Genomic DNA, 10398 nt, shown 5'->3' on the forward strand with positions numbered 1-10398 from the left:
GTGCCATCCGTTTTGTCACCAAAGCCCCATATACAACCCACCACTGCGACCTGTATGCTCTCGTTGGCTGGCCTTCACTTCATAATCGTCGCCAAACACATTGGCTCCAGGTCATCTACAAGACCCTGCTAGGTAAAGTCCCCCCTTATCTCCGCTCACTGGTCACCATAGCAGCACCCACCTGTAGCACGCGCTCCAGCAGGTATATCTCTCTGGTCACCCCTAAAGCCAACTCCTCCTTTGGTCGTCTCTCCTTCCAGTTCTCAGCTGCCAATGACTGGAACGAACTACAAAAATCTCTAAAACTGGAAACACTTATCTCCCTCACTAGCTTTAAGCACCAGCTGTCAGAGCAGCTCACAGATCTCTGCACCTGTACATAGCCCATCTTTAATTGAGCCCAAACTACTACCTTTTCCCCTACTGTATTTATTTATTTTATTTATTTTGCTCCTTTGCACCATATTATTTATATTTTAACTTTTAACTTTCTTCAAACTACAAATCTACCATTCCAGTGTTTTTCTTGCCATACTTTATTTACTTTGCCACCATGGCATTTTTTTGCCTTTACCTCCATTATCTCACATCATTTGCTCACATTGTATATAGTCTTATTTTTTTCTACTGCATCATTGATTGTATGTTGTTTTACTCCATGTGTAACTCTGTGTTTTTGTATGTTGTCGAACTGCTTTGCTTTATCTTGGCCAGGTCGCAATTGTAAATGAGAACTTGTTCTCAACTTGCCTACCTGGTTAAATAAAGGTGAAATAAAATAAAATAAAATAAAATAAAAAAATCAAAGCCACTCCATCAATATAACGTTTTTTTTTTACAAGAATGAAAACGTGTCAGTTTGTCACTTTCACGAGGTTGGAGTAATAACATGTTCAGATACTTAAGACATTGGCTCGGATATAGGTTGTGTCTTTCGATTTCGAGAAAATTAACAACTAAGGAAGAATTGTTCTCTCACTGACATCTCAAACCGGGCCTGGTCTGCTTTGTCTGTTTCGCAAGCTTTCCCAGAACTGTCACGATGTTGCGCATCTGGCTTTAGAAACTCTTGGGTTTAAAAATGTTTCGACTTGCTAACTAGTTGAACGTAGCACGTGTATAACTACAACAATTTAGCTAATCTGAAATGTACGAGTTTCCTAGTTCTCACTAGGGCATGAACGTGGCATGTGTGCTTATCTGGCGGGATGACGTAGATCTTCCGACCGTGCTCTGTCATCATACGGGGTGCGTTCGTAAATTCCCTCTGGCTATCTACTCCGATTTAAGAGCACTCTCGTCTGAGTGTGCCAGAGCATCGGCAAAAAAACCTGAATTCAGTTGTTGCCAACAGCACAGTGACAGGCACCAACGCGCTAGATAACATTAAAAGAGCCAAACCAACTCTGCTAAGGCGAGTAAAATTGACAGAGTGAGATGTAAGCTAAAGCTAGCCAACTTTAGCCAGTTAGCTTGGGTGCTTGACTGACTGTTTTTACATTTACATTTAAGTCATTTAGCAGACGCTCTTATCCAGAGCGACTTACAAATTGACTGTTAGGTCAGAACGCTCGGATCAACCCTACTCCCCTGTCAGAGCGTCCAGTGTGCTCTGAAAGCTACAATTTGAAAATGCTCTGAAATTACGAAAGCCCATAGCGCAGTCTGGCACTCCAGAGTGAATTTACAAACACTCCCATGGTCAGGTAAGTTCCCCATGTGTTCCAGTATGAAGTCATATTTTGCCAAGTTAGGGCAATCAAATTAGAGCAGACTGATGAAAATCAGTTTGAGACTCTGACCCACTCGAATATTGTGTCAATTATTATGTCTGTTTATCTGATTTAAAATACAGGCTCATTGTTCTTCCATAAGACTGTTATTAGTTGTATTTTCTGTTATTAGTTGTATTTTTTCTTTGAGTGCATGCATCTTCCAAAGATGGAGAGGGACTGTTCATGGCTTTATCAGAGGAAGGTGGTCAGGGAGATGGTTGATGAAGAGTCTGGTGATGATCATGTAGAGGGCTACTCTGGATACCAGCCTGAGTCGTGCATCTACTGGACCTCCTTAACAATATGACACCCACTTGAGTGACACCTCAGCAGCTTTGGGCGCCAGAAAGGACACCACACACAGTTCAGACTAGTAGCCAGTCATCCTCTCTATGAGCCCTCTGTCTTAGTACTGCATCTCCCATAGAGCACCACAGTGTCATAATACCCATAAAACCTAGCAGTCAAACAGGGAAATGGTTCCAATTGTTTTTCCACCATTTATTTTTCCCATAGGGAATTTTAGAAACACTTAAAATAAGGGCTGTGTTTCTTGTATGTTTATCCTGGTGTGATGTTTTGATAACCATGTAAATCTCTCTTGGACAAAGTGACTTTTATCAATATATTTGTCTCTACTTACTCTCTGATTCGAAAATGCTAATTTCCATCAAACTAGACATCATGCAAAACTACAAATCCTTGCAAGCTCCTGCACGTCATCTCTAGCTGACACCTTTGCTAACAGATATTGTGTAAATTTAAAACTTGCACAAGACAGTTCACAGAATTGTCTATTTAAAGAAATGCAGCCAATTGTCACGACTACCACCGAAGTCGGCTCTTCTCCTTGTTCGGGCGGTGTTTGGTGATCGACGTCACCGGCTTTCTAGCCATCGGCGCTCCATTTTTCATATTTCTATTTGTTTTGACTTGTTTCCATACACACCTGGTTTTCATTATCTAATCACACTGCATGTATTTAGTCCTCTGTTCCCCTCCATGTCTTTGTGTGTAATTGTTTATTGTTATGTGAGATGTTCACACGCTACACTTTTGTACATGTTCTTTTGGGCACTTTGATGTCATTTTGTGCCTATTTCTTGACCGGAATAAAAGTGTCTGTTAAATCTACTCTGCTCTCCTGCACCTGACTTCGCCTCCCGTACACAGCCGTAACACCAATTTATTAATTCCTACATTTAACTAACATTTATATAGTTAATCCAGAGAGTCTTACCTTTGCCACCATTCGGCAGTCTCGTCCAGATCATCATGGCATTTTTAAGTTCTTTATGATAGGCACATTAGCAGCTGATTAGCATTTCATTCTTGGGGGAAAAATACAGATGAATACATTGATAAAAGTCACCTTATCTTAGAGAGGTTTACACCGTTATCAAACATCACACCAGGGTAAACCTACATGAAACACAGCCCTCATTTTAAGTGCTTCTAAAATCCCATAGATGAATGGTGGAAAAACAATTGGAACCATTTCCCTGTTTGATCACTTGGTTTATGGGTATTATGACTCATACTGTGGTACTCTATCAACTCAAGCCTCAGGTGACACTTCAATTGATGATTTCAAAAGATCAGGAACCAGCAGCCAGGTGAAACAAAAAAGCTGGTACAGTGTCCAGATCCATCATTTGAACAAAAACAATTAGCCAGCTAAATAGCCAAAAGAGTTGATCTGCCAGTCCATCTGAAAATCTGTGGGTCAAAACCACCAGAAATATGCAATAAACTCAATGTCATCAAAAACAAAACAGCTGATAAAAAAAAAAACACTATTAAAAACTTAGCAGACACTCTTATCCAGAGCAACTTACAGTAGTGAATGCATAGATTACATACATTTTTTTTCTTGTACTGGTCCCCCTTGGGAATCGAACCCACAACCCTGGTGTTGCAAACACCATGCTCTACCAACTGAGCCACACAGGACCACAAATATTTGTACATGTTACATATTTAAAGGAGCTCTCTGCTTAGGCTGCTTCTAGGCTGACTATGTATTTTTTTCATGGGATTTTAAATCTGAGTTTGACCTACTTTGTAGTTTGTATATTTGTAGTACATTGTGTAGATATTATGTCTTCTAGATACTTCTAAATATTCCTGTTTTTAATTATAGGGAACGTTTATTTGTGTAGCGAACAACTACTTATTTCTTGAACATCAGATTCTATTCCTCTGTGAGTACTGTGGTAATATAAACATGATTTTATTTGTTCTGTATTGTCCTGAACATGGTCTTCATCAGTAATAAACTAGAGCCTTGGCCCTGGAGAGAAGACCCTGATTTTTTTAAACTGTGCTCATCTCATCGGCAATGTCGCCCTCTTGTGAATATTTCAGAGTCCTACAGGAAATCACAGACTTTCTACTCATACAGTATATATGTACGTTTTCTTTACTGTTTCTGTATTAGCAGGTGCTCATCGGCCATCTAGCTGGATAGTTATTAAAACGTTATGATTATGCTCTTATTTATTAAAATGTTATGACTCTGCCCTGTGCCCACCCCTCAATATAACATGTCTAGATACAATGTAACCATAGGCCTGTAGTCAAATGTTTTGTTTGTAAATATGTTTGTTTAGATTAGTTACCACCATGTTTCTTCCTGTCGCTTATTCCTCTGGTGTTATTGTTGTTTACAGTGATCATGCTTGTGATGCTGTGTGAGCAACCCAATAGTCATGTTGACCAGGGCAACAGGAAGTTAAGTTTATGATACAATATATGGACAGAACATGTCACCACTACACACAATTCAGCTGTGCTATGAATTTACTAAACACTTTGGCTGCAATGCATTAAAAATAACGTTAGAAATTATTAACAATGTATTATGATTGAGTAATTGAAGTTATAATCATGATTTACTTTATAGGTCCCTCAACCAAAGCAGTGTGTCAGAAGCATTTGCCCTGGAGGCCTGTGAATGTAGGCCACTTCACAACATACAGAGTATCTGTGTTCCTTTTACCTTGTTAGATGGTGAGACTCAAGTGGAGCTGAGGTGTTAGGTGGCCCGCTCATGTTGCACTCAAATCTACACTAGAGAGATTGAAGGGTCATTGACTGAAACTCAATCACTAACCTCAGGATCAATAAGGCATTCCTGGCATACATCCCTGCTGTAGAGGTTGAACCTATAACTACAGGTCTAGGACCAAATTACTCAGTCCCACAACAATGTCTAACTAGTGTGCTGTAGAGAGATAAAAGGGTCATTGACTGTGAAACTCCATCACTAACCTCAGGATCAATATGGCATTCATGGTACAGATAACTTGCTGCTCTCTTAACATGTTGCAACATGTTTGAGTGTACACACACAATACACACCCTTTCACAACACACACAGAGGCATTGTATTCAGTTCACATATGTTTTATTACATTTCTTAAATATTGATTAGTTTCTGAAGTGCTCAGAAAATGAACCTACAAAATTATATTGTTTCTTATTACAAATTGTAAATGTAAGTACTCCAAGTCGATCTTATATACAACTAATAACAATGAGTGGAACCCCATTAAACAACTTCAGAAAAAAACAAGTAACTAAGCTTTTTTCTAACTTAATTCAATACAATTAAGAATAAACAATACATTGTAACTCAAAAGTTAGGCAGCTTTTGTTAAACGTTTTCATCTGTTTAGACTAGGCTACACGTCTTCTCCTTCAGCGCCAGGAAGTTTTAAAATCTACTGTCTTTGTTTTTTGTAATACTGAATCATCACGAAGGTCCATTCATAAAAGCACAGCTTGGTCAACGCCAACAAATGTCCAGTCAATAAAAACAACACGAAACAAAACATCCGTTTGTCCTGTTTGTTGCTGTTTCTTTTCCTTCACACGCTCTGCTCTGTCCGGAGCCCCAACTCCTGTGCGCAACGGTGGCGCGCGAAGCACCCGGTTAGAGGCAGCCAGCCAGTCACGGTTCCCTCCCACCAGTCTCGTGCTGTTACTGTCCCATTCTACCTGTCACAATGCCACGGAGCCACGGAACAGCCATCCAGTCACTTATAAACGATCTGTCCTTTTCGTTCAAACTCTTTCTCTATTCTTCCCCAAGTGTCCTCTCCTCTTCAGAAGGTCTGGAGCTGCTGCGTCAGCATGAGTTGACAGCCGCTGTTGACATGGTTCATCACCTTCTGTTTGAGCTGGGCGACCTGTTCCCTCAGCATGTTGGCTGTGGAAGCCAGGTCAGAGTTCTGAGTCTTCAGGTTCTTCACCTTGTCCTCCAGCCGGGAGATGCGCTCTAGCTTCCGCTTCCTGCACTTGGAAGCAGCGACGCGGTTCCTCATGCGCTTCCTCTCGGCTTTGATCCTCTCCTGATTCTCCATGTCAATGGGAGAGAGTGGAGGGGTCTCCCCGAGCATCTCAGGTACCGTCTGGGGCTCCTCTTTCAGGGCTGTGAGCCTGGGGTGGGGGTGAGACTGCTGCCCATAGATGGGGAGCTGAGGCGGGGCAGAGGGGAAGCTCATAGCCGGCACTGAGGTGGTGTAACCCGGGGCTGAGTTGGTGGTGACAGCCGGGGTGAAAGTGTTCAAGTTTTCGTAGACAGGTGACTCAGAGCGCATGGCTACGTTGTTATAAACAGTGCTCCCAGCCACGGAGCAAACAGGTGGGAGTGTGGTCGAGTTGTTGATTCTTGTCTGCCCGGTGGAGGTGGCTGGGACCCCAGGTGCGTTGGGCAAGACGTGTTGATGATGGAGCTCCGCCAGAGCTCTAACGAACCCCTCGGCAAAGCCCTCCTGCTCATCAGTTACGTTCCTCGGGCAGAGGAACTGCGTCGGGGTAGGTGTGGTGGTGATCAGGCCGTTGCTGGACTGAATGATGAGTCGCTCCAACTCTGGGGAGGCAAGTTTGAGGAGCTGCACATCCGGAGAGGTGAGGATATCGCTGGCTTTAGCTTGGAGGTGAGGTTTGAGTGTGATGGTTGGGTCAGCCAGGTTCAGTGTCATGCTGTGTTTCAGAGCTTTGGGGTTGTATCCGTAGCCCGCGTTTTGATGCTGGGAGAAAGCGTTATGCGAGTCGTCGTAGAAAGTAGTTTCCATCTTGGTAGACATAGAATATAAACCAAACACTCAGTTTGAAATGTCTCTAGTAGGCTACTCAAACAGAAGATATGAGTGTTTCGATCACCTCTCTCTCGTTCTTTCCGTTGTAAAAGTCAGAGAAAAGTGTCATACTGTTTCAGACAATGCTTTCAACCTCCGAAGACGAGCTAAAAGTCTCTGGAATAAAATCGTGTCCCGTACACACACTTGTAACTTGTAAGCGCACTCCTTGTCCCGAGAAAAAGTATTGTGTTCAGCTGCACTGATAGTCTGACTCAGAACGCTGTATAAATAATTCAAATTCGTTATTTCGCTTCTGTCCACAGTTGTTTGACAGTCTTTGAATGAGACGCGGTAAGTGCTATAAGTTCTTATAGTTCAACAGCATTCCTGCTCAAAGCGCGCCTTTCTAGCTCTCTGTGTGTATACTGATTCTTCCAGCGTGGAGGCAAAGCTTATCTGCAGCCACTGCCTCTCTAAAAATAGACATGATGTCACCTCTGGAGTCTTCCATTGGCTGCAGGCGTTCGCGGGGCGTTCCCTGTTGCCAGATAATGCGCGTTGCCTAGACGACCACCCAGAAGATTCTCGGTCTCGCGTTGGCTGATGGGATGAGGTAATGCTGCAAGAGAAGGGGCGCGGTGCATTGTGGAATGACGTGGTTTTTGAATATCTGGTTACCCGCGGCTTAGCGCTCACAGACAGTAGTGGCGGAATAGCGTGTGTTTGGAAAATTCCCTTGATATGTACAATTCATAGATGTATGTTATCCAATATATAGGTCTATGCTGCATTATGTATTATTCCACAGAAAATATACTCCCCATACGTTTTTATAGAGATTCAAATTATTTTCTGCCAGACAGACTTCTGCCTCCAGAAACTTTGCATGATCAGCCCTGAGGTAATTAATGTGTTACTGTTTTATTATCCAGGTTGCAAATAATGATGTGTTTGAATAATTGTCTTGATGAATGTCTTTGTTTGATTGAATGAATAATAGACTAACATTTGCTTATGAATTTATACAAGACATCACTTATTACACGTTTTATCTGTATCTGTGTGTCTGTTTGAGGACATTGAGAGGAATTATATCCATTCACTACTGTGTTTATGTATTGGCCCAGGGCAGGCCTTTATTTAACCAGGATAGTCCACTCAGCAATAATCACCACTGTTTTTTAGGAGTCCTGGGATCCATGAAAACATGAACCTGCAGATGACATGATACAGTTGAAGTTGGAAGTTTACATACACTTAGGTTGGAGTCATTAAAATGTGTTTTTCAACCACTCCACAAATTTAGTGTTAACAAGCTATAGTTTTAGCAAGTCGGTTAGGACATCTACTTTGTGACGCAAGTCATTTTTCAAACAATTGTTTACAGACAGATTATTTCACTTATAATTCACTGTATCAATTCCAGTTGGTCAGAAGTTTACATACACTAAGTAGACTGTGCCTTTAAAGAGCTTTGAACATTCCCGAAAATGATGTCATGGCTTTAGAAGCTTCTGGTAGGCTAATTGACATCATTTGAGTCAATTGGAGGTGTACCTGTGGATGTATTTCAAAGCCTACCTTCAAACTCAGTGCCTCATTGCTTGACATCATGGGAAAATCAAAATAAATCAAAACAATTGTAGACCTACACAAGTCTGGTTTATCCTTGGGAGCAATTTCCAAATGCCTGAAGGTACCATGTTCATATGTACAAAAAAATAGTACGCAGGTATAAACACCATGGGACCACGCAGCCGTCATACTGCTCAGGAAGGAGACGCGTTCTGTCTCCTAGAGATTAACATACTTTGTGCGAAACGTGCAAATCAATCCCAGAACAACATCAAAGGACCTTGTGAAGATACTGGAGGAAACAGGTATAAAAGTATCTATTTTCACAGTAAAACGAGTCCTATATCAACATAACCTGAACGGCCGCTCAGCAAGGAAGAAGCCACTGCTCCAAACCCGCCATAAGAAAGCCAGACCATAGTTTGCAACTGCACATGGGGACAAAGATCGTACTTTTTGGAGTGAAGTACTCTTGTCTGATGAAACAAAAATAGAACTGTTTGGCCATAATGACCATCGTTATGTTTGGAGGAAAAAGAGGGAGGCTTGCAAGCCGAAGAACACCATCCCAACCGTGAAGCACGGGGGTGGCAGCATCAGTAGGGACTAGTGCACTTCACAAAATAGATGGCATCATGAGGCAGGAAAATTATGTGGATATATTGAAGCAACATCTCAAGACATCAGTCAGGAAGTTAAAGCTTGGTCGCAAATGGGTCTTCCAAATGGACAATGACCCCAAGCATACTTACAAAGTTGTGGCAAAATGGCTTAAGGACAACAAAGTCAAGGTATTGGAGTGGCCATCACAAAGCCCTGACCTCAATCCTATAGAAAATTGGTGGGCAGAACTTAAAAAGCGTTTGCGAGCAAGGAGGCCTACAAACCTGACTCAGTTACACCAGCTCTGTCAGGAGGAATGGGCCAAAATTCATCCAACTTATTGTGGGAAGTTTGGCTACCCGAAACGTTTGACCCAAGTTAAACAATTTAAAGGCAATGCTACCAAATACTAATTGAGTGTATGTTAACTTCTGACCCACCGGGCATGTGATGAAAGAAATAAAAGCTGAAGTAAATCATTCTCTCTACTATTATTCTGACATTTCACATTCTTAAAATAAATTGGTGATCCGAACGGACCTCGGACAGGGAATTTTTACTCTGATTAAATGTCAGAAATTGTGAAAAACTGAGTTTCAATGTATTTGGCTAAGGTGTATGTAAACTTCCGACTTCATCAGCTGAATGTTTAACAATCATAACATACATCACATCATACACAAACACCCATACTGCTTTCTATCGGAGAGCCTGAAGTGGAGATACTGTTTTTCATTTGTTTGAAGTGTCATAATTCAGTTGAGATACTAAAAAATCTCATCAGTGGATGCACGCACACAGCATACACTCACCTGTGGAAAATCACCTCCTGTTTTAGGTATAACATTTACATTTACATTTAAGTCATTTAGCAGACGCTCTTATCCAGAGCGACTTACAAATTGGTGCATTCACCTTAAGATATCCAGTGGAACAACCACTTTACAATAGTGCATCTAAATCTTTCGGGGGGGGGGGGGGGGGGGGGGGGGGGGGGGGGTAGAAGGATTACTTTATCCTATCCCAGGTATTCCTTAAAGAGGTGGGGTTTCAGGTGTCTCCGGAAGGTGGTGATTGACTCCGCTGTCCTGGCGTTGTGAGGGAGCTTGTTCCACCATTGTGGTGCCAGAGCAGCGAACAGTTTTGACTGGGCTGAGCGGGAGCTGTGCTTCCTCAGAGGTAGGGAGGCGAGCAGGCCAGAGGTGGATGAACGCAGTGCCCTTGTTTGGGTGTAGGGCCTGATTAGAGCCTGAAGGTACGGAGGTGCCGTTCCCCTCACAGCTCCGTAGGCAAGCAGCATGGACTTGTAGCGGATGCGAGCTTCAACTGGAAGCCAGTGGAGAGAGCGGAGGAGCGGG

At 42.4% G+C, this 10398-nt stretch overlaps 1 protein-coding gene across 1 annotated transcript; it reads right to left on the reverse strand.

Moving 5' to 3' along the window:
* Nucleotides 1–5167: 5167 nt before the first annotated feature.
* LOC115158459 (transcription factor AP-1-like) lies at nt 5168–7308 on the reverse strand. Its single transcript, XM_029707419.1, has one exon. The coding sequence runs from the start codon at nt 6866–6868 to the stop codon at nt 5885–5887; it is 984 nt and encodes a 327-aa protein (XP_029563279.1). The 5' UTR covers nt 6869–7308; the 3' UTR covers nt 5168–5884.
* Nucleotides 7309–10398: the final 3090 nt, after the last annotated feature.

Source organism: Salmo trutta, chromosome 22 (genome assembly GCF_901001165.1).
Source record: "Salmo trutta chromosome 22, fSalTru1.1, whole genome shotgun sequence".
Classification (NCBI taxonomy): Eukaryota; Metazoa; Chordata; class Actinopteri; order Salmoniformes; family Salmonidae; genus Salmo; species Salmo trutta.

What these genes read in the sequence shown, in the direction of transcription:
- LOC115158459 (XM_029707419.1), bottom strand. Translation starts at nt 6,868, where the DNA reads ATGTCTACCAAGATGGAAACTACTTTCTACGACGACTCGCATAACGCT.